The 25626-nt window shown below is 36.8% G+C and overlaps 1 protein-coding gene across 2 annotated transcripts in view; it reads right to left on the bottom strand.

The window, feature by feature from the left end:
* The window catches only part of TPK1 (thiamin pyrophosphokinase 1), a 427050-nt gene that overhangs the window by 261443 nt on the left and 139981 nt on the right, over positions 1 to 25626 (bottom strand). For both annotated transcript variants that reach the window (XM_006139890.3, XM_006139889.3), the window contains one exon: positions 17448 to 17517. In XM_006139890.3, coding sequence (XP_006139952.1) covers positions 17448 to 17517 — 70 coding nt within the window. The remainder of the gene's footprint in view (positions 1 to 17447; positions 17518 to 25626) is intronic.

Below are 25626 nucleotides of genomic sequence, written 5' to 3'. Positions count from 1 at the left end.
GGGACATCCCTCCCCCCCCGACCGGGGGATTGATTGCTTACTTTCTGTTTCTTTCTCTATCTCTATCTCTCCATCTAGAATATGTGCCCTATAACAAAAATCACTCTTAAAAAAAAAAAAGGAAAAGAAAATTGATTCAATGAGGCAATGTCAGTAGGTGGTACATTTAAGAGGTGGGGCCTAAATGGGAGGCCTTATAAGGACTCCACCCTCATGAGTTGATTAGTGCAATTCTCATGGTAGTGAGTTCTTATTCTCAAAAGGAGTTCTGAAATGCAAGGCTGCACCTCATTTCTCATCTCTTGCATACCTGTCAGCAGCCCTCCACTTTCCACAATGCTTACATGCAGTATGAGGCCCTCACCGGAAGTCAGCCAGACGTGGTCCCAATCTTGAACTTCACAGTCTCCAGAACTAGAAGAAACTAGTTTTCTTTATAAGTTACCCAGTCTCAGGTATTCTCTTATGGCAATTGAAAATGGACTAACACAAGAAATAGTCTTCAAAATAGACCTTATTCTGGGTCAGGGATCAACAACTTTCTTAAAGAGCTAGGTAGCCAATATTTTAGGTTCTGTAGCCTATAAGGGATCTGGCACATCCATTTCACTCTGCAATGGTAGAACGAAAGCAGCTGTAGAAAACAAGAAAGCACCAGGCATGGCCATGTTCCAATAAAACTTTATTTAGAGGCAGCTGCCCTGCGAGTTAGTTTGCCAAATCTTGTTCTGGGTTATAAAGCAAGACTCAATAGATCAAACAGGATTGTGATCCTACCAAATATGTTCTATAACACCATTTTTTTTTCTTTTCTCTCTTGATCCAAATAATCAACTATATTCAGTACATCCCTGGAATGACCTATAACTTCTCATGGAACTAGTTGAGACTTAAAAACCTCCATTTATATACATAATACATTGCTACTAACTAAAATCAATCATATGTCATTAAAGTAGGTTAAGAATTTTACTTTTCTGGGACCAGCAAATGGTTAAGTCACTGGACTCCCACATAGATGACCCTGGTTCAAGTCCTGGGGGCTTGAAATATACTGGGCGCAGGCACATGCATGGCCCAAATCCCAAGAGGAGAATGGACAAGAAAGGATTGTGGTGTGGTCGCTTTTTGGGGGTGATTACTCACTTTCTGTCTTTCTGTCTCTCTGTCTCTCCAGCAAATTAATGTGCCCTATAGCAAAAATCTCTCTTAAAAAAATAATTTCCTATTCATATTTTATCTTTATTTTCACCAGTTTACATTGCCCCATTACTTTATATATTTAATTTTATGTCATATTTGACATTTATTCATATTTAATGAATATATGACTAATTTTAAAATATTTTATAGTTCAAGCATACCACAAATTTTGAAAAACATACTTCTTTTTTAAATTTTGTTTACTTCTTTCTTCCATGAGCAAGAGTGACAGGGAGACAGCACCTTTAACATGGTCTTCACAGAGTGATCCACTTACAGCCCAATGCAGCCTGGAACATGGGCACATGTGTGCTCACTAGACCAGGAAGGTCCCCAATGCAAATCAAAACCTTCCCATGTAGGTCAGTCTCACAAGGCATTGTCTTTTACCTGTATACCATGATCTAGCCCCAAAAGGTACATTTTAGGAAATCACTTTCTAAATGACAGCAAGATTGTAGATTTTAATCAGTACCAAAATGTTACGAAAAGGTGATTTATTCTTTAAAATATTTAACAGCAATTTTATAATCACATACTTAATCAAAAATTTAATACTCAATGTAATATTTGACTAGACACTATTATACCAAGCATTGTACGTGACATAAGAAACATGTGTATTGCCTCTCTGACTCGGAGTTTAATGCTATACATGCAGATGGTATAATGTATTGTCAGTGACTTTCATGCCACATGTGAACAGCTTTTCTCTGTGTGAAGGAAAACACTGGGTCTGCTTTTATATATCATTAGGATATCAAGGATCAAATAACTCTATTTAAGTGACCAGAAGTTTCTGGGAAGAAGACTATTTCCATTTCGAAAATCTAGTCTACAAATTTAAGTAATGCCCTTTATAGGTAAATGAAAGAAGGATGAGAGAGAAAGAAGAAAAAAATAAATTCAGTAGCAAAACTTATAGTACAAAGGTTTTGAAAGAAGTTTTAAAATTTACTATTGACTCTGACCAAAATGTACTGTCTACTCTAAGAAGAAAAAAAGGTAACACACTAATAAAGAGGACCACAGAAATAATATTCCTAGAATATTTATACCACAAACACGGACATCAGATATGGTATACATATTGAACTATATAATATGTTCAGATACAGTAAACAATGCACTTAAATGAATTCTAAACACTACATAGAACCTAGCAAGCTTTCTGATATGAATATGTCGAGATCTAAATAAGAGTTTATGTGGGGGCTGGCAGGATGGTGTGGTGGTTAGGGGCTGAAAGTTGTCAGTGCAGAAGAGAGCTAAAGAGAGGAAAGAGCAAGCACTGCACACTAATGAACCCTCCACAGACAGACACTTAACTCAATTTATCAAGTATTTTTACCATATGTATTATATATGCCAGATAATGATTCAACAGTTATCATAGTACCGAAAGGATTAAAGTGTGGATAGAGACAAGTAACCAGGCCTTTACAGAACTGACTGAGTCGAGCGTAGGCTAGTATAGAAGCATGCGGGAACAGCCAGACTGAGGGGTAGGGGTGGCCCGCAAACAAGAGGAAAAAAAGGAAAAGCTTTGTATTAATTAATTCTGCATGAAAAATTAAAATAGTTAACTGACAAGAAGGTGAGAAATAAAAATAATACCTTTATTCAGGTAACAAAAAGAAGAAAGTAAGAAGATAAAGGAAGGGAAAGAAATGGTATGAAATGAAGGAGGAGCACAGGATACCACGAAGGTAATTTCTTAGATTACAGCTTGCTATGGTCTGAACGTTTGTGTCCCTCCAAAATTCGTATGTTGAAATCGGATCCTTAGCGTGATGGAAATTAAGAGGAAGAGCTTTGCATACTATATTCAATAAAAGTTGTACAAGTAAATACTTCCTCTGGATCCTAATATTAGGTCACTTTCTCCTCTGTCCTTTGTGATAATCACTCATGTTCCAAAGGAGCTAGTAGGGGTGAGGAGAGGAATGAGGGAGGTTATTATCGGAAAGGGAAACTAGCTATAGGGCTACGTTCCTAGAAGGAAGTGGTGGAGGGGGAAGGTAATACCAGAAAATGCTACAGATGCTGAGAAGAATTGAGCCAAGCTCGACATAGTGCACAGTGGAAGGTTTCATCTTTTCTTATTTACAAATATGAAAGAGCCCCAAAGCGTATATACAGGTTAATGCCAATTCTTCACCTTAACAAACATAAAAAGCTAGCTCCCTGATAGTGAATTACTTTGTGTAATTTATTTGCTTTATGCTTCTCCCAGTGATTCAGCTGAGACATAATACAAAGAATTCAATAAATACAGCTAGTGATAAATGCCATTAGGGTCACTAATAGGTTGTCTGCTCCTCCCAAGTTCTCTAACACCAAGAGTAATAAGCTGCCTAGCTGCAGTTCCTGCTAGCGTGGTGTTTTTAATCCTGATTCTTCCTTTCCTCCCACAGTTTCCCCAACAGCAGGAACTAAAACCTATTTAAGAAAATGAAAATAATAATAATAATAATTTCTTAAGGCATACACTATCCTGCTAAAGTAAATATATTAGTTTCCATCCTTGCTAGTTTCTGTTTTTATCTTGCTGCTTCTATCCATTATATATGAATGTGTGAACTTCCTAAAAAACAGAGGCTGGGCTGGCATAGTTATCTATGAATCCAAAAGAATGCAATTAGGTGATAATGGCTTAGGTGTAGGTCACCTTGAAATCATAAAATCCTTAGATAAGGAATGTTATAAATAAAATGAAAATGAGTATTAGAGAAAACATTTAAAAGAAATACAAAAGACAAAAATTAAGTATGCCCACTCAAATAGACTTAACAGGCATAGTTTATTCAAATGAAAATAAGATCAAAAAAGAAAAATAAATTTAAAAAATGACAAAAGAGCAAATTTAAATTTATTAGTAAACACATAACCTATAATTACACACACACACACACACACACACACACATTCATATATATTTTTAATCTCCAAGACTTCCATGTTGCTAAAGCTAATGGTTAATTCTCCCATTCTATTTTATATATAACTATATAACATAAATACTTATATAACTATATAACATAAACACAGAACTATATAACAAAAATAATTATTCCCTTTTCTTTTGTCACTTGATTCAAGGAAAAAACCAGTTTCTTAGTTTTCCCCTAACCCACTGATCACTCTTTGTCTCCTATATCAGTCTGTTACTGTGTTCCTAAACAGAAATACCTGACATTAGGTGATACTTAGAGAGTAGAAGTTTATTTGGCTCATGATTCTGGTTGCTAAAAAGTCCAAGAGCTTGGGGCCTACATCTAGCTGGCCTCTGGTGCTACATTACAACGTGGTCCTCAGGATCAGGAAAGTCAGCAGGAAAATGGGAGGGAAAGAATCCCCCACTTCCTCTGTTGCCTGCCCCCCCCCAGCACTCCCAGCTGATTGGTGTCCACCCACATTGAAGGTGAGTCTTCTTTTCCCTGTCCACTCCTTTTCAGAGTGAGAACTCACTCCTTAAGAGATAGCATTAATCCATTCCCAAGGGTAGTGCCCCTGTGATCCAAAACCACCAACTAGGCCCCACCACTCCCCAATACCATAACATTAGGGACCATATTCCAATACATGACCCCTTTGTGAACACACCATTACCTAAACCATAGCATTTCCCTGTTAGGTCTTCTAAGGTTCTTAGACTTTTCTTTTTCACACTGGAGTATGCCACAGCTCAGAATACAGACTTCTTTTATCTTCTATCTAAACTTATTAGGTCATCTTACTCTCATGGCTATCTATCTATATAAACACATACACACACACACACACACACACACACACACACACACACATGCACACGCACTCTGTAGACTGATGACTGAGCTCAGACTCCTGTATCCAACAACCTACTCAATGTTAGATGTATGAGTAACTACAACTATACACAGGTATCACTGAATTTCTGATCTTTCTCTCACCAGAACTATTTCTGTTACAACCTTCCCAATCTCATCTAATGGAAAACATTTTATTCCAGTTGTTTAGTCCAAGTCTCTGGAGCATCATTGGCTCTTTCTTGTAATTCATAACTGAATTTGTTAGCAAGTTCTATAGGCTCTTCTTCTTTCTTTTTATTGCTTAAAGATTTATTTATTTCAATTTGTTGTTATTATTATTATCATTATTTAATTTGACCAGAAAGGGAAAGCGAGAAAGTAAGCCACCAGGTCTGGGACTTGAACCCTGGTTGGTCATGTGGGAATTCAGCACCTTTAACCACTATGCTACCTGCTGGCCCCTAAGCTCTTCTTTCAAAAATATGTTTTCAATCTGGCTTTTTCTTACCACCTTCTATGCAACAATCCAGGTAAGTCAACTCGTGTCATTTTTCTGCCCAAAACCCTCCAATAGTTTCTCATCTCATTCACAGTAAACCATTAACAGTAGCTTCAAAGACCCTCATAATCTACTTACTTATCTTCCTAACCTCATTCCTTCCCAGTAAGTTCTCCCCCATTCTCTCTAATTTAGTTGTTTGAAAAACAAACTCCATTGTGACTAAAATCTTCTATCTAAAGTAGCTAACCACAACCTGAATTTGTTTTAGCCTCATGACTTGCTTTGACCAACATAATGCAGTAGCCATGATGGGATGGCAGTTAGGAACTGAGGCCTCAGATGGAGTGCAGCCCTTGGCTCTCTGGGAACACACTCCTGTTGCTATAAAAACAATCCTGAGCTAGGCTGGCAGACAGAAGTTGAGAAAGAAGATTCAGGTACCCAACTTATAGACAGATAATCTCCAAATATGTGAATACTATCTACCTGCTGGCATCATTGGCAAATGTACCAACCCAACTGCAATATTGGGATGTAAGAGAAAATATAGGTTTGGTTTAAGTCCCTGGTTGCTAAAGCGAGTACTTCTGAGACCCGTGAAATCCATAGAATAAGAATGTCTTCTGTGGGGCTGGCAGGTGGCATGGTGGTTAAGGGCACTGGACCCCCAAATGGCCAACCGCAGTTCAAGTCCCAGACCTGGTGGCTTACTTTCTCAGTTTCCCTTTCTCTCTCTTTCTCTCTGTTCATCTCTAGTCAAATTAAGTAATAATAATAATAAATAAATAAATAAGTTAAATAAAAATAATTTTTTTAAATGAGAGAGAGAATGTGTCTTTTATATGGTAACACGATAATTGGGGACTCTTAGAATAGCTTCAGGTTGGGAGGTAGGTTACCAGAAAAACCAAGTCATGATAGGAGGGTTAGAATGTTTTAGCTCCATTCCCAACCCCATTGGGAAGAGTGTTGCTGCATATTAAGCTAATCACCAATGACCAATGATTTAATCAGTGGTGCCTACATAATGGGACCTCCATAAATCATCCTAAACAGAGGAGTGTAGAGAGTAGCCAAGTTGGTGAACACATACACCTGCCAGTAGAATGGTACACCCTAACTCCACAAGGACAGAAGCTCCTGAGCTAAAGACTCTTCCTAACCTCACCCTATGTACCACTTCATCTGGCCATTTAGTTGTATCCATTATAGCAAACTGTAAACATAAGAAATGTGTTTACATGACATCTGTGAGCCATTCTAGCAAATCATCAAACATAGAGGGTTCTAGGAACCCCATTATGTATCAACATTGGACAGATGTGTGAATAACTTGGAAACTAAGTAGTCGGGCCTGTTCTCTACAGTGAGGCCGTCTTGTGGGACTGAGCCCTTAATCTGAGGGGTACACATTTATTCTGTTTAGTGTACAATTTAATCAAATTATAAAACACCTGGCTGGTGTCTGCAGAGAATTGCAGCATCTCTTTGTGTAGAAAATCTACATATTTGCTGTTTAGAAAGAATTAAGAGTAGATAATGGTTTTCCTTTACAACCCATATGGCTACATGAGTGAGCCCAGATCATCTGCCTAGCTGACTCTTAGACTTGCAGAAAAATAAGTAAATAGATAATTTTTTTAAAGTCATTGAGTCTTGGGGTGGCTTGTTACACAGCAGAGCTAACTGATACCATTCTCATGTCTCAGAGCCTCTGCCCAAGCATTCCCTTGCCTGGAATGCTCTCCTTGGGATAGCCAAATAACTTTATAAAATGAAGTCCTAACTCAAAAGTCACTTTCTCCATGAGGTTTTCCTCTCAGTTCAATTACTACGCACCTACCACAATATATGCTACCTCTTCTGCTTTATCTTCTTCCTTCACACTAGTAATATACTTTCTACTTTCCCATTTATCTCACTTGTTATCTCTATGAAAGGTCAATGAAGGTACGCATGTTGTTCCCTGCTGCACCGTGTTCTTACAATTATGCTATCACAGGAAACGACTACATAATCAAATGCTAAAAACAACAGTAGAATCTCATTTCCTACATAATACATCAATGAAAAAATTGAGTTGGAGCTGGACAGCAGCATAACAGTAGAATGTGACACTCTGAGGCCGATCCACATGGGAAGGCTCTGGGCTAAAGACATCCTTAGGTAGAGAGGGTACATGTGTGCCACGATTTGGGACAGGATGAAGGTGAGGGTGGAGGATAGTGTTAAGGCCCTGTTGAGGTATTATCTCTCTCTCCATCTCTCGTTTGCTCTCTAGGTCATGGAAGAAATAAAGCTTTTTTAAAAGGGTAAATAAATAATACAGATTTGGTTCATTTAAACTAATTTACCTTCATATTATTTTTATTTGTAATTATAATTAAATTTTAAAAATGATTTGGACACAGTTTCACTTAAAACTGAACAAAATACGGTTTAGTTCAGATTTTTGTAATATGACGTGGCTACAATTTCTTGTTGGGATAATCTTTGCTGTCTGTATCCTAACTTGACTCCATCCTGTTAAAACACTAGAATGTGTCCAAGTAGGACATGACCACTAACTCTTTCTCCTACAAGATCAGAAACAAGCTTGCCAGATAGAGAAAATTCACTGTGAGAGCCTTATTACTGCTAACAGGAATCATAAGACCACACTATTAGGCGAAAATGTTCTTTTCACTGACTGACAAAATGCTAAGATGACAGGAACTGTAGTTGTTTTTCTTTTTCCTAACACATGGAACTACTCTCCAGTTACTAATAACCAACTAATGTACAGCTGAGCAGGAAAACAAATTGAATACACACTAGAGGCCGCTAGAGATAAATAAGTGAATTTTGCATGGAGTGAAAAAATGATGATAGTTGTACAAAGAAAACTGCACTCTAAGCTTCTAAGCTTCAATTGCCTTTTTAACTACTATGCTGAAAGTAAGAAAACACATCTTTTCGTCTATAAACTTGCCTTAATTACTTTTTAATAAAAGAACTAAATCTGGGAAATTTCATCCTAAAAAAGCCACCAGAACAGTGAGCCAAGTAAACCTCTACTCTATATAAATACCCCGTCTCAGGTATTTCTTTTTGCAGCACAATAACAAACTAAGACAGTTTTCAAACCTGGTACTGGTTGCTGGTATTACCTTCAAATATGAATAAAACAGGAACAAGTTATTCTATACAATTACGTAAAAGCACCCAAATAAAATTTCATTATGACATTATGGTGAGGGCTACTTAGAGAATTTATTTCTAATTTGGGTCTTTGGAAACTGGTAGTTATTGGAAAGACTTCTCCAGAGACACATGTGCATTGTGAAAGATAAGGATGTATAATACTTGGAAGAAAGCACACAAAAAAAATAAAAAGGTTTTGGAAATGAGTATGATAAGAGAGACAGACAAACAGAGAGAGGGAAATTAAGAAACTGCCCGCTGGAGGGTATGGCCACAGAACAATCCCATCTCCATTCCTGTCTCAGGATTTGGGGCATGCTCCATACACACTGGGTGTGATTTTCAAGCCACCAGGCCCAGGACTCACACTGTGGTCAGCCATGTGGAAGTCCAACACTTAATCACCATGCCACCTGGTGAGCCATTTGTTGATATTTTCAGGGGCACTCCACTAGGTTGAATAAGAGGCTAATATTTAAATAGCACAAAGATTTTAAATAATCATTTCTAAAGAGTGTGAATGTTTAAGCATCTTCTCCTTTCATAGCTCCTCTAGCCCCAAGTAACATACCCCAGGCATCATGGTATGAGAAAGCACCCCTCATGGGGGGTTTGTCACATCACAAGGCCATCTCCTCAAATTCTCCCTCGTTTTGGGACTTTAGGCATGTGTCACCATGCACCCAGTGTGTTTTTCAAGCTGTCAAGGCCTGTGTCACACAGTCTGCCATGTGTGGTCCAGTTGCCTCAAACACACCACGGGCTGGCCGTTTGTTGTATTTTAAATACCTTTTGAGATTCTTCAGCATGTTAATGTTATTTCTGGCTACAGAAGCAAAAGTGAAGTCTTAAGGAATTCAGTTCAAACAACTCTCAGATCTCTAATGCTAGACTGTAGTGATAGTTCAGGGCTCATCTTAGTGTAATTGCCATTTTGGTATCTTCCAATAAAATTTATTAATTAGTCTTTCCTTAAACTGAATTGTCAATGTCACTATGCTGTCTCCTAACAAAAGAAGATTGTTTGGCTCAGTTGCAACCTCATTAGCAACTCAAATTTCATGTCCCATAATGATGTATCGATGCTAATACACGCCATCTTATCTAGTGTGGGAATTACCCTGCTTGCTCATGGTCCACTAACATAAATTACACATTTTAATAAAAAGAAAACCATGCAGAAAGTATCTAAGTGTATGTCTGCAAGCAGACATGTCATGTTTACTCATATAAGGTATATGGAAAAACAGAGAGGGACCGTTCCATAACTTTGTAAAGAAATGATTTTTGTATATGAGGTATTATAAGATTATTCTCAATTACTTTTAACTCAGTGAAAAATCTATTGAAAATCAGCAAAAAAAAAGGACAAAAAACATGAGCTCTTAAATTATATTAACAAATGCTAAAATAATACAATATACTTATTTTCTAACAAAGTAAAATATAAAAAGCCACATGTTACTCAAAACTTTTGACAAATGGTTTCTCTGAAAAATCACCAGAAGGTAATTTATTTCTGAAGACTCCATCCACAGTACAGGAAGGGAAAAGTGGCCTGTCAGGAACATACTTTATGAAATAGAATAGCCATAAAGAACAATGCCTCTGATTAAATTTAGTTGTAAACTGACTTTCTGCAGCTGTTTAAAATGATCTCACTCTAAAAATTTATTCTGAGTTCATGCATGATCTGACAAACATAGCACCTTTGTATACACATTCCTCCCTCCTCCAATATCCCCAACTGATTCGTAGCTATGCATGGATAACTATGAGAACTCTGATTTATAGCGTTTGATAACCAACAGACTAAAATATATTACTAAACTAAACTAATCTAATCAATAATTCAAGATAAATGTTCCCTCGGTTTGTTGTGTAAGGTTAATACCAAGACTTCTGTTGTAAATTCTCCTTTAAATGTGCTAATCATTTTTACCTTCCATCATTTTGATTCAAAGACCCAATAAGGTTGACATGATTATAGAGCTTAGTAATTTAATTGCATAAATACTTTTTAAGAGAAACTTGCTGAAGCAAATGACTAATCATTGCTAAAGCTATGCTTGTAAGAATGAAGTTAAACCAAAGATCTTTAGTTTTCCTAAGGCACGATTCATACATGTGTCTTCCTTTCTGTGTATATGAAAATCATATTTTTGACCAAATATAATCTGCTCCAAAATCATTAAAATAAATCTCAATAACTAAGAATACTATAGTCAATGGGAGATTAAATCAATCGTGACATGTCATCGTAAGTTATCAAGATCACAATTTATGTTCAGATACTTGACATAAACATTTTTTCATAATGATCTTTTATTTGTTGTCTAATTTTATTAAAAAAAAAATAGTATTGGGACCAGCAGACAGCATAATGGTTATGTCGCTGGACTCCTATGTGGTCAGCCATGGTTTGAGTACTAGACCTGGCAGCTTAAAACTCAAGCCAGGAGCATGCGAATGTGTGCCCAAAATTCTGAGAGGAGAATGGAAGTGAAGGAATTGTGACATGGCCATCTCCCCAGGGAGTGATTTCTGACTTTCTCTCTCTGTCTCTCAGGCAAGTGCATGTACCCTATAGTAAAAAATCTCCATTAAGAAAAAAGAAAAAAAAAAGTGTTAAGCTATTACAGAATTTTCAATAAGATCCACAACTATATGGCTAATATTTTAGTTTCTGCATCTATGTAATCTCTAGGACTGAATTGACAACTTTGAGAATTTTCCTTGGTTATAACTAGAAGAACTAATTCACATAGAAACACTTGGAAAATGACAAAAGATTTCATGTAAAAGAAAAAAAATCTTAGTAATCAGATCTATTGGCTGTATTCAATGAATAAATAAAATTGTAATATAACTATATACTGTTACACTACTCAACAGTAATAAAGAACCATCGATACACATAATAACATGAATAAATTTCAAAAACATTTGGTAAGTAAAAACGTCACACATGAAAGAAAACAAATTGTATAATCCCATTTCTATGGTATTCTTGAGGTTACAGGGGCTGAGGGTCGGGAGGAGGAAACTGATTGATAAAGGCATTCAGGAACTTTTTAGGATGATTTTAATCTGTGTGTGATAGCGGGTACACAACTGTATACCACTTCAAAATAACTGGACTGTATTCTTCAAATGAATTAGTTGTTTTTGTACAAGATTGTATCTGAACAAAGCTGATTAAAAACAAAAAGTCACCAGAAGGTAAACTGTCATTCCTATACTCCAACCACTACATGAAATATGCTGAAAAGCTTTCTAAGAAGTGCAGGCAATGCACGCAGGAAAGCAAGTGATAAGAATATTGACCGGAGACCAACAGATGGTGTAATGGTTATATTGCTGGATTCCCATGTAGGCGACCATGGTTCGAGTATGGATCCAGTGGCTTAAAACTCACACCAGGCACATGTGAATGCGTGCCCTGAGGGGAAGGGATTGTAGCATGGACATCCCCCCCGGGGACAAGTGGGGAGATGATTTCTCGCTTTCTGTCTCTCTGGCAAGTGCATGTGTCCTCTAACAAAAATCTCTATTAAAAAAAATAAAAACAAATGAATATTAATTGGTAGTGCTGAAAAGTGTATCAGGTGTGCAACTATTCTGTAGTTTATCATACCATAGCTTTGAAGAACCATCCTCCATCCTCTCAAAATCTTTTATGAAAATCTGTTATAGCCAACAAAGCAGTAAGGTTTTTTTTTTATCAAGATTTCTCTAAATACTTCCCAAAGATAGTGCTATCTTCCTGCAATGTCATAAGTAATACTAGTTCCTAAAAGTCACAAAGTAATGAGATGGCAGAATAGGATTTCGAACTTTGATCTAAAACTTTCTTAGTATATAATTTCCAACTTAGAAGCTTCTACTACTTGCAACAAAGTAGACTAAGAGGACAAAATTTTTCAGTTACTCAGATGTACCCAGATTCAGAAGTGTCATTTATTACTTTAAAAATATATTAGAAATTTGGCACTAGATGCCTGAGTTGATTATATTGATAAAGGCCTTACAAGATCATTTCTAAGAGCTAGCCTCCCACATTATTCAGCTATTTAAAGTATATTTTGAACCTGGTTTATTCAGGGCATGGCTAACTTTAGAGTTACAACACTCATCTTCTATGCCCACTTCATCATTCTGAAAAATGCTACCCATCTGCTAATGAGAAATTTGGGAGAATACATAAAGCTGCAGATAAGAAATCTTATCTGTGAAAAAAGTAGTAGAGGGACCAGCAGTTAGTGTAATGGCTATGTCGCTGGACTCCCATGCATTCGACCATGGTTCGAGTCATGGACCTGGTGGCTTAAACTCATGCCAGGCGCATGTGTGTGCGTGCCCAAGATCCTGATAGGAGAGTGGAGGAGAATGGAGTATGGTGTGGCCATCCTCCCTGGGGGGGAAGGGGGGGCGATTTCTCGCTTTCTGTCTCTCTGTCTCTCTGGCGAGCGTACACGCCCTATAACAAAAACATCTCAAAAACAAACAAAAAAAAAGAAAGTAGTGGAGAGGAAAAAAGAAATCAAGAATGTGTTTTGCTTTTCTGTTTAAGCAAGTCCTCATCATCCCTCCATTGTTCATGAGCATTTAGCTGAAAGATCACTTGTATGGATGCATGGAATATTTGTTGGTTACTAACCTAGAACAATATTTATTAAAAAGTAATCTAAACATCTGACCTAACCTAGAATAATGTTTACATAAAAATAATCTTCTGTAAGACTTCCCATGAAGGAGTCTATACTTATCAACTACTCTGAGAAAACTAACCTAAAATATCCTACACACTACAGAACCCAAACTCACAGCTTTTACCTAGACTAGTATGTTGGAGTCGGAGAATCTCTAAGCCCCACAAAAATCACACATTTTAAAAAACTCTCAAATTTAGTACTGATATCCATGGTACATATTGCTTTCAAAATACCAATAACAAGGACAAAAATATAGAAGACTCACTGAGACAGAAATTAGAGTGCTATGTATTATAGGGCATTCTGGAAATATGTGGGATATATAAGTGATTTTCGACATAAATGCATAACTTTTTTACATATAAGGCTTTTTCAGTTCATACACACTAAAAGATACAATTATCCAAAGTTTCTTTAGAACTGAGATGTATCTAATAGCTGATACAACAACTTACAAATCCCTGGCTAAACAGAAGCTTAGTTTCAGTGACATTTCTGCTAAGATATCAATGAAGAATCATTAATTCAATAAATTCTCAGATGCTCATTAGTGTACCACATATTATGAGGCAATATAAAGGTGATTAATTATGATTGCCACCTTCCAGGGGTTTAGCTCTTAGTGAAGGAGATAAGATACATGTACACACAGCTAAATCACAAGTCAGAATGAGGAAGTAAATAATTACAAAGTCTTATGCAAAGTTAAAGGGTAATACATCACCAGAAATTTACAACCTAGTAAAGAATATAAGTCTTTACATCTCTAAATCAAGGCAGAATGTGAACACAACTTTGTGATTTAAAAGTATTATTACAGTGTAAGAGATGTCAAGTCACATCAGGCTGGAAGGGGAGGGAAGCCCTCATGCAGCACACAGCTAAACTAGACTGTTCTTAAGACAGATTGTAAGAACAGTGAGCACTGAAGCCTAGATGGGGAAAGGACTGCTAGCACGCAGCACCAAAACCAGCTGAGGATTGGTAGAGCACAGGCTCTACAAGAACTGATTAATCAGAATGGTCACCTATTTGGACAAAAATGAAAAATTTGACTACATTGAAAAAAAAAAATAACTGCAACAAACTGAGTTCCATCTAATATGTAGAAGCAAGATTCTGAGTCTGAAATGTATTATCTAACTTTGAGAGTTTTAGTGCACTAATTCATGTGCCTAAAAGCAGGTAACAGGGGAACATTAAGCACATCTCTCTTTATAAACTGTGTTTCTAGAACCTAATCTTGGGCTTCCTGGGCTTCAGGAAAAGTGGATGCAATATCTCTACTAACTGATAATGGCTTAATCAATACCTCTCTCTGAGTCTTCATTTTCCTCCTCAAGGCATCTCAGCAGCATCTAACCCAGGTGACCAGTCCACTCTTAAGGGCAACACTCTTCGCTTCGTCTTCAGAAAATCACCTTTTCCAGTTCTCCTCTCAACGCTCTATTTCTCCTCTTGGCCCACAGTGCCAGTGCCCATATGGGAGATGGCTTTCCCACAGTCCTATGTCCTCCTGTGTCTCCCTGTGGTCCAACCAACCTCATCTGCCACACTTCAACTTTCTCTTTCCTTTTGTGCCCACACAAACGCAGAGGGAGCCAATGGGCCAGGCAGGGCCTGGAGTATGTCTGGGTCGTCAGGTTCCACCAGACCCTAGTTCCAAGAGAGACAGGTCTAGCCTTAAACATTCAGTGGTATCTGGAGGCAGAGTGACTAAGGACAGATGCTCCAGGCCTTGCCCATCCTTGGCCCAGGAGAAGGAAGGAAGTCCTGGCACTAATTTTCCCTCCAACTCTAGCCCTCTGTAAACTTGTTCCTGTGCTATCTACCTAAGTATTCCTTCCTTTCATTCCAAATGTCTACATATTTCGTTGTATCTTCAGATAGGGATGATTCTCTACAAATTTATGTTCATTATATGGTATTACATTGTAGATATGGATGCTAAATAAGCAAACAAATAAGAACAAGGCAAGCAGTGGTCCATAAACTACATACTGGCTTTTTAAAACTCATGAGTATTATTTTCCCTTTTTCATTGTGAGGCCTTTTTGTTAAAAATACAATTAATAGGAATCATGTTTAGTCACCTGAATCCAATTAGTTCAACTGGTTAAGGTTTGGATTTAATGAGATTTATTCCAAGGATTTAATTCCTGCATGAGGCAGCTAGTTCCACTCACTTCCCAGTTAGAGACTACCCCTTTCCAAGCCTGCCAAGTCCCCAGGCATCAGAGCATGAGTCATTGCAAACACATTATTACAACCAGAAGATCAATTAAAATACCTTGTTTTATTGAACATCTTCATATATGAACAAGCAGCACTTGTTAGAGAAATTACATAAATCTTCTTATAAGACTTTCATAAGATTATTTATAAATGTGTTGAGAATGTTTAGACATGATTATTTTAAAATTTGGGCAAAAATAATGATATTCACTCCTTAAATCTGATAATCAGCTTTGCATTCAAATGTGAATAGAGGTTTTCAATACTTTCTGTCTTATTAGTGTCCGCCTCAATCCAATAAAAATAATCAATATAGAAAGCTATATTCGTTCATAATGTTCTAGATGGTTCTACAATCTGTCTTAAGAACAGTCTAGAAACTATGTGTCCTTTCACACTTGTAATTTTAATTATGCTCACAAGCTACAGCTACCATGAGAGAAATGGTAGGCAACTTTTATGATATATATGTTTTTTTTTTCACACATTGTCCATATCAGGTCTTAGAGAAAACTGTCAGGAGAATGTATAAAGTTACAAAATAAAGAAGCAAAATGTTAAAAATTAAAATAGTCCCCTAGGCTGTCAGTAATGCTGTACTTGATAATAATGTATCCATTCCCCCAGACACTAACACGAGCACATCCAATCTCAAAAGAAATATGTCTTCCTCCTATAATCAACCAGCTGCTTTAGAAAAGCAGTTCCAATATTACAAACCTAAAGTTAAACATTTTGATGCCATAAAGAAAAATACAGTATTTCAATACACATATGTTTAATTCACACCCAAGATGTTACATCATAATATTTTTATTTTATTATTTTCAGCAAGAAGCTGATTTCTCAAACCATAAACATTTCAATAAATTTAATAACACAAATGACTGAGATAGAACTACATTTCATAGCTAGTCTACTAATATATACACTATGAATTCAGTGTTTGCCAAAGGGTTGGATGACAAACATGTTTGCATTGAGCTAGATTCAAAATCTTGTTCTATCAAACATATTCTCTTATCTAAAAATAGCTCACCATACAAAGATGAAGACAACCAGGCAGCACTAATAGCAAATCATTAAGAAATAAATTATTTATCTCCTAAAATACGTAAGTATGCAGAACTTGGAAGTAATCAAGTCACAGTAAATTATACTGGGCTTGATGCAACATTAATATAAACTCTCACATCTTCAACCACAGATGTATTTCTCTTATCAGAGGCCAGTTCTTACTCATTTAAAGTGTCTGAGTAATAGGCTGAATTGAAATTTGAAGTTCTATTTCAACCAATGTTTTAAGTCCTCACAAATACTGATATTTGACAATACTATTTAATGAGGCTTTAAATTACCAAAATGGGGTTTTGAACATAAAAATAGATGGGGACCAGCAGATGGTGTAATGGTTATATTGCTGGACTCCCACATAGCTGATCATGATTCGAGTCTTAGACCCAGCGGCTTGAACTCATGTCAGACGTGTGCCCAAAATACGGAGAGGAGAATGGAGAAGAGAGGATTGCAGAGTGGCCATCCCCCCAGGGGGTGATTTCTCACTCTGGCATGCACCCTATAGCAAAAATAACTCTTCCAAAATAAATAACTAAATAAAAATAAAAACAAAACCATTCAAAGCAAGACATGACACAGCATGGTTAGGCAGCTCACTCACTCTCTCTGAGGTACTTTTCTATAAAAAAAAAAGTCTGAAGAAAAAAGTTCACAAGTATCCACTTACTAAGAAGAAAATAAAACAAAAGAAGAGCAGAAATCAGTGGCTGTGTGGACAGTGGCTATAAGAAAACATACCTTTCTCTCTCCCCTTCTGTGAGATCGTATAAGCGGTTGGCACCTCCATCAGCACAGGCTCTTAAAAGAGCTTCAAATAGAAAGAAGGAAGATCATGTCAATACAGGAGGCACAGTGCAATATCTTGTAAATGACAAACATCACGTGCAGGTGCTCAGACACACAGACAAATGCATGCTAGCTTCCTTGAATCATTTCACATACAGATAGTGACAAAGACGCTATGAAATACAATTCCACATTGCGTAACACAAGACACAATCTCCAGCTGTCCAAGTTTATGCCTTTTGTATCTTTCTCAATCCCCTCTGATTAAATAAAGAAGACTGTACATGATACTAACATGTCTTCTATATTTCTTTTTTGGAGAGGTTTTCGCTATAGGGCGCGTGCACTCGCCAGACAGACAGAGAGAGACATAGAGACAGAAAGCGAGAAATCATCCCCCAGTGGGGATGGTCATGCCGCAATCCCTTTTCCCCTATTCTCCTCTCGGGATCTTGGGCACGCACGCACACACGCCCGGTGTGAGTTTTAAGCCACCGGGTCCGGGACGCAAACCGCGGTCGACTACGTGAGAGTCCAGCCACACAGCCATTACGCTAACGACTGGTTCCTGACATGTCTTCTATATTTCTTGAAACTAGCTTTTCCTCCTTTATTACATAAGCTAGGCCTCCGATTTAATGACAGAAAATAGACTATACTTCTCACTGTATTTCTCCCTCCATTCCTTTTTAAAGATATTTTCTATTTAAGGAAGTTAAAAACGGAGTTTTCCATTTTTATTGTTATTTAAAATTTCCCACTTAATATATACCGGGTGTCCGCACTCTGTGACTGAAAATAATTGACTAAAGGATATGGAAACACAGTAGATAGATGTGAATACCAGATATAGAGTGTGTCAAAGAGGAGGGTCTGAATAAGGACATTTGGAAGAAAAATAGGGAGGCAAAGCATTAATGGCACAAAGAAAGGTGGTATTATCTGTTGAGAATATTTTGTAGTTTTATCAACTGTACTAGGGAGAAATGTTCACCTGTTGAAATATCCATTTTGTAAGACAAATAATAATGTGATTGAATGCATAAAAGAAAATGAAATGAAATTTTCTTAAATAAAATAAAAATAGATAAATTAAAAAAGAAAATAAAAATACGTCATAAACATGAGTTTATGTCAAAGTATAAAAAATAATAATCAATAAATGGCGTGTGAACAATATAAAAAAAAGTCTACAGTGCAGAGATTAAGAAAGCTTGATCTCGCATGGCCCACCACAGTTCAGTTCCTGCTTTGGTGGCTTGAAAAATCTGAGGGCACATGTGTGGGCATGCCTGAAATCTTGCTGGGAAGGAGGAGTGGAAAAAAAGGATTGCGGCATGACCACACCTCCTTCTCCCATTTATTCATTCATTTATGGTCTCTCTTTCTCCTTCTTTCCCTCTCTACTCTCTCCGTCTCCCTCCCTCCCTCCCTCCCTCCCTGTCCCTGGTAGTACATACACCCTCTGGTCATTAAAAAGTAAAATTGTGAAGGTGGCACAAAATTGACTGAAACTTGGGAAATGCAAAGGTAATCAAATAAATAAATACCAGACCAATGCTCGTCCTTACTACACAGCTATTAATATCAGAATCACCAGGTCACAACGATCAGTAGAGGCCTTGAACTTCAGAAGCTTCAGCAGAAACAGAATACTCTTTTGAGCCACATCTGCATTTTATGACACTAAGAAAACCATTATACCCTTTGGCAAATGTAGCTTTACATTTAAGTGTATTTAGAAAATTTCCAATAATCCCTCATACCTGAGTCTATTGTCTGTGTTGAATGTTATGTCAGAAATAAAGAGTTTAGGGACCAGCAGTTAGCGTAATGGCTATGACACTGGACTCCCATGTAGTGGACCACGGTTCGCGTCCCGGACCCGGTGGCTTAAAACTCATGCCAGGAGCATGTGCGTGTGTGGCCAAGATCCCTAGAGGAAAATGAAGGAGAAGGGATTGCAGCATGACCATCCCCCCGGGGAGTGATTTTTCGCTTTCTGTCTCTCTGTCTCTGTCTGCCTGGCAAGTGCACATGCCCCATAGCAAAAAACTCTCAAAAAAAAAAAAAAAGAGTTTAAATGAAAAAAATTTATATATATATACACATTTTGCTTCAGCTTCCTCATCTGTAAATGAGGATAGTATTACCTATGGAATAGGGTTTTGTTTTGTTTTGCTTTGCTTTGTTTTTTTAGAGAGATTTTTGCAGAGTAAACATGTGCTCATGGAGAGACAGAGAGACAGAAAGCAAGAAATCACACCCCAAGGGGGATGGACACGCCACACCCCTTTCTCCTCCATTCTCCTCTTGGGATCTTACCCAGTGCAAGTTTATGCCACCAGGTGTAGGACTCAAACCATGGTCAACTTCATGAGAGTCCAGCGACATAATCGTTACACCATCTGCTGGTCCCTGGGACAGTGTTACTAAACAATTAATGGTTAAATAATTAGTGCTCATCACAATCATAGAACAGAGTAAGCCTTCAATATACATTAGCTCCCTTGCTCCATTGGTTAGAATGAAAATAAAATCTAATACTCCATGTTCCTAGAAAAGCCTAAGCTACTTACAAAATACAAAACAAAAATAAGAGTTTTCACAAAGATACTTAAGAGGGGTGTCTCATTTTACCAATTAGCCATAACATGATTTTCTTATAGTGACACCCAAATTTATATTATTATGCGACAAAAATAATTCCTAGGAGATCACAACATATATTGCACATTTCCCAAATATCAAAACTATATAGCTAAAGGAGAGAGATCCCTTCACATATAAAATATATACAACAACTGATAAGGGAGTTTAAAAGACATTAATAGAAACAGATGTTAAACTATCAGTAATTATTCTGAGTACATAAAAAAAATTCTCTGTAATCAAAACTAACAAGCATATGGGTTCTTTTTTATGTAAAAATTGATTCACTGAAGTGATATGAAATTCTAAGAAATAGTAACTTTTAGTGGCTAAGGATTATCAAATAGAATGACTCATTAATTTTTTAAATCCTATTATTTTACATGTGCCAGGCTATAAATAAAATAGAGAGATAAATAACAGGAGATCCAGCTCTCCAGGCTGACACTGCGGTGGGAAGATGGAAGCGAGCAAACACAATCATGCCCCAGTATCTAGAGGGAGTAGGGGGTGGGGGTGGGATAGGAAGGCATCTCAGGATGCTCCGTTCCCTTAATAAAATGGTACAATATTTGCATATACTCTAGACACTTCCTGCTATACTTAAAATCATCTCTAGATTATTTATAACATCAAACACAATGCTAATGCAACATAAAGAGTTGTTACAATGTATTGTTCAGGGAACAATGATGGGAAAAAGTCTGCACATGTTCAGTACAGATTCAATCACTGTAGGCCTAACTACAAATTATAACAGCAACAATGTCACATTTTCCATCCGTGATTTCTTGAATACACAGATAAGGATCCAACGGATATGGATCCCTCAGATACAAAAGACCAACTGCATGTGCAAAGCACTGTAGACTATAATAAAGGAACCGAAATGCTACATGAAGGCAAGGAAAGGAGAGATGAATTTCACTAGACAGATTGGTAAAACTGCTAATAAATAAATCCAGTTCAGCTGAGATCACTATTACTATTGTTTATAAAACTGATACTTAAACGGATATTCTGAGAGCAAATTTTTAAAAAGCGAAACACGGGGGCCAGCAGTGGTTACAGTGCTGGACTCCCACATGGCTGATTACTGTTTGAGTTCCAACTTGGCTTTAAAAATGCACTGAGTACATGTGTGTGCATGCCCAAAATCCCAGGAGGAGAATGGAGGAGGAGAAGGGATTGTGGTCTGGCCCTCCCCTCCAGGGAGTGATTTCTCACTTTTCCCTCTCACTGTCTCTCTCTGAGTGCATGTGTCCTACAGAAAAAAAGTGGGGGAAAAAAAAAGAAAGACAAACACTTAGATCATAGGAAGTAAGTTTTTCCTTACATAATATGTAAGTTGGGAGTAAAAGTTCAATCCATCTGAAAGAAAGAACGAGTTCTAGTCTATCCCTAAAAATGTCTACTTTCAGTGAAGCATTACAAAAAATGTATTGTACTTGTTTTAAATTTTAATAAAAATGTTTTCATCAGCTTCAAATATTTTCTTCATACATAAATAAGTCTGCATCTGAGAATAAAATCTTTCATGTGGATATAGTAAAGAACACTGGCACAAGTACACACAAAGTAATTTGAGAAATGTGTAAATAAGTGTTACCATTAATAAAAGTGACCAAGTAAAGGAACCAGAAGTAGAGAGCACTCTTAAATAAGATATTTTTGATAAATCATAATGAATCTGCCTCAGAAAATAGGTTCACTTCATCATCGTTTAAAATGTCCTGAGCTTTAATGAATAGAAGTTATTGCTTGAGTTATCTTTTAATGTAAAAAATTCTACTAGCTTATACAGCAAAATTTTTGCAGAATTGTCAAACGCTATTACTTAAATGGTTGAGCAATTACTGTGCATCAGGTTGATAAACAGTTGAAGACTAAAAATACATTAAAATCTCTATAGCAACTTTATATTTTAATAGTATCAGTATGTTAAATACATCTTAAACTATTTTTTAACTTTGCAAAATAAGTCTGCATAGTAAGTTAATGTTACTAACAAACAATAAAGAACTCCTGTCATAACCAGAGGTTAGTTAGCTACTTTATAAATTTCTGTTGAATAAAATTGAACAGAAATAATGTGACATTCTATAAAGTAGATTATTCAATTAGTCCCAAGTATTAAGGTAGAGGAAAAATAAAATTTAAGAAAGATTTTGCAGTTTCAGATAACTGAAAGACTACCAGAGATGGGTTTCAATTCTAATCTTGATCAGTCACTTAGCAGTCCTGTGACTTTAAACTAAGTCAGGCAATCTGATCTTAATACAAATCAAGATTACTATGAATACTCTATCCAATTTACAAATAGTTTTCAAGGACTGAAAAGAAACAACATAGAAAAACCTAGAAGGAATGAGTATGAGTAAACATTTACTATAACATTGAGGGACAGTTTGGTAGGATAGGGTCATCAGGAAAAGTCATGACATGTTTTTGCATTGGAAAATATAGAAGGACCAGCAGATGGCATAGAGGTTACATTGTTGGACTTCCACATGGCTGACCATAGTTCAAGTCCTGGACGTAATGGCTTGAAACTCATCCTGGCATGTGCACATGCATGCCCAAGATCCCAGTAGGAGAATGTAGGAGAAAGGATTGTGGTGTAGCCATGCCCACTGGTGGGTGATTTCTCACTTTTCCTCTCTGTCTCTGTCTTCCTCTCCCTTTCCCTTTCCCTCTCCCCAGTAAGTGCACGTGCTCTAAGGCAAACACTCTTTAAAAATATATATACAAAAATACGTCATTACTTTCCTGATGAACTAACAGATTTATAAAAATGTAAAATGTATATAACCATTGAATTAGAAATTCTATGTAGTCTGTATAAACATTTATGCAAATTTACAAGGGAATATGTGCAAAGATATTCATTGTGATATCATGTGTAATCATGAAAAACTAGTAGCAAACTTACATGGCCACCAGGTGAATATCGGTAAAATATATCATGGCCCTATTATGAAGCTATCAAATAATTTTTGAAGTAGTATAATATGTATTTGTATGCTATCTCTTATACAATATATTGTTATTTTCAAGGTTTAAATGACATTGGTCAAATCTTGCTTATGATAGCAACTCACAGTCATTCCAAGAAAACTGAGAATCAGGTCAAGGTTTTTATGCCAAGATTATGTGTCAAACAATCATTAACTGGCTGATAAGATGCACCTACATTGGAAAGTGGGCACAAGTCTTGTGCCCCTAAAGAAATTCAAGATAACTAGAAAGGGATAAAGAGACCCCAGAATCAACAACTTCAATAATGATGTGCATTGCAAATGTAGAGTGATTGGAAAATTTGAAAGCCACTCCTGGGAAATGAATAGACCTCATTATTTCTATTATCAATCAAGCTTTATTATCTGCTTTATTATCTGTCCTGTACTACTCTTTTTTTTTTTTTTTTGAGAAGTTTTTAGCTATAGGGCACGGCCCCTAAAGAAATTCAAGATAACTAGAAAGGGATAAAGAGACCCCAGAATCAACAACTTCAATAATGATGTGCATTGCAAATGTAGAGTGATTGGAAAATTTGAAAGCCACTCCTGGGAAATGAATAGACCTCATTATTTCTATTATCAATCAAGCTTTATTATCTGCTTTATTATCTGTCCTGTACTACTCTTTTTTTTTTTTTTTGAGAAGTTTTTAGCTATAGGGCACGTGTGCTCGCCAGAAAGACAGAGAGAGACAGAGAGACAGAAAGCAAGAAATCACCCCCCAGGGGGGATGACCACACCGCCTCAATCCCTTCTCCTCCATTCTCCTCTCTGGATCTTGGGCACACACACACACACGCCTGGCGTGAGTTTAAGCCACCAGGTCCAGGACTCGAACCGCAGTTGACTACATGGGAGCCCAGCGATATAGCCATTACACTAACTGTTGGTCGCATGTCCTGTACTGCTCCTTGAAGTTAAGTAAATTTGGCATTGCGTGAAGCCTATTGTATCTAGTCAGCTTGTTAATCCAAACATAAGACCATGTCTTTGTTCCACACAGTAAACACTTTAAAAGTGATTACTTCTGAGGAATGGGGAGGGAATCATGAAAAAGACATTTTTTCCACTTTTTAAACACTTTGTGGTTACATATATTTTTACAAGGAATATGAATTACATTGTCATTACTATTTTAAAACTAACAGTGACAGCTAAAAAGAAAATAGACTTAAGGTAGCACGAGTAATTCCAGACCCAATCTCATTATTAGGAGAAAGGATATGTATTTTGTCAGACTTGGTCAGGATTGACCAATTGAGATGGTCCAGAATCCTGTTTAGAAGTCTTCCCAAATCCTAGAAGAGCATTTAGAAGTCTTTCTGAGTCCTAGGAGAGTTCAACAACTGCTATTACCCAAATCCTATTTATTCCTATCAAGTCCTTCTCCCCTAACATTCCAAAGATTCAATTAGTCTTTATACATCTGAAATTGATCTAATCTGTCAGCATTCATGATTTGAGTTAGGACTCTCTTATGTCTGAGAGACAATAGGAAGCCACTTAATCTCCAATTTCTACTCTTACACCAGCAGAAGCAACCATGCGACTTAGTCTATTAGTGGGGGTAAAATATATACTTCTGGATGAGCCTCAGAAACAGCCCACTAGCAGAACGTAAATTGGTCCAGCCAATGTGGGGAACAATATGGAGGTTCCTCAAAGATCTACCAATATAACCGCTATATGATCCAGCAATTCCACTCCTGGTATCTACCCAAAGGATAGGAAAACACTCAGTCAGAAAAGTGCTTGCACATCTATGTTTATCGCAGCATTATACACAATTACTAAGACATAGAACCAATCCAAATGACCACAAACAGATGAATGGGTTGAAAAGGTGTGGCACATGTACACTATGAAATACTATTCAGTCATTTAAAAAAAAAAAAAAAGAAAGAAAAAAACAAGACCCTGGCATTTGATAGGAAGTGGACAAACATGGAAAATTTATTGATGAGTGGAGCAAGCCAGGCTATGAAAGAGAGACATTGTATATCTCCACTTAATATAAACCAACTATCCACACTATATGGCAGAAAATGAAAGATTAAAGAATATAGAAGCATGGAAAATGCCCACAGATACTGGAGACAGAGTGGGAAGAGGGTGGGAAAAGGGGGAGTGTAAGAGAAGAGGAATCAAGGAAAAAATAGAGACATAGAAATGGATGATTATCTTTTGATGATAACATGTATATCTTCAACTGGACTGGTATGTGAAGTGTATTCATGTTGCATAAATTCATGTTACAAGCCATAAAAAAGAGAGAAAAAGGAAATATTTATGTTAATTTTTTTTATTGCTGTGTACTGCATGTACACCTTGAAAAACATACTGTGTGTTGTGGAGATAGACATGATTAAATGTAAATAGCAAATTGTAAAATAAAACTCAAAATCAAAGAAATTATAAAGAGAAAAAAGCCCACTAATAACTATTTGGTCATCAGGAAA

This window comes from Tupaia chinensis, unplaced genomic scaffold, assembly GCF_000334495.1.
Source record: "Tupaia chinensis unplaced genomic scaffold, TupChi_1.0 Scaffold000010_1, whole genome shotgun sequence".
NCBI lineage: Eukaryota > Metazoa > Chordata > Mammalia > Scandentia > Tupaiidae > Tupaia > Tupaia belangeri.
This window is presented reverse-complemented; position numbering and strand designations above follow the sequence as displayed.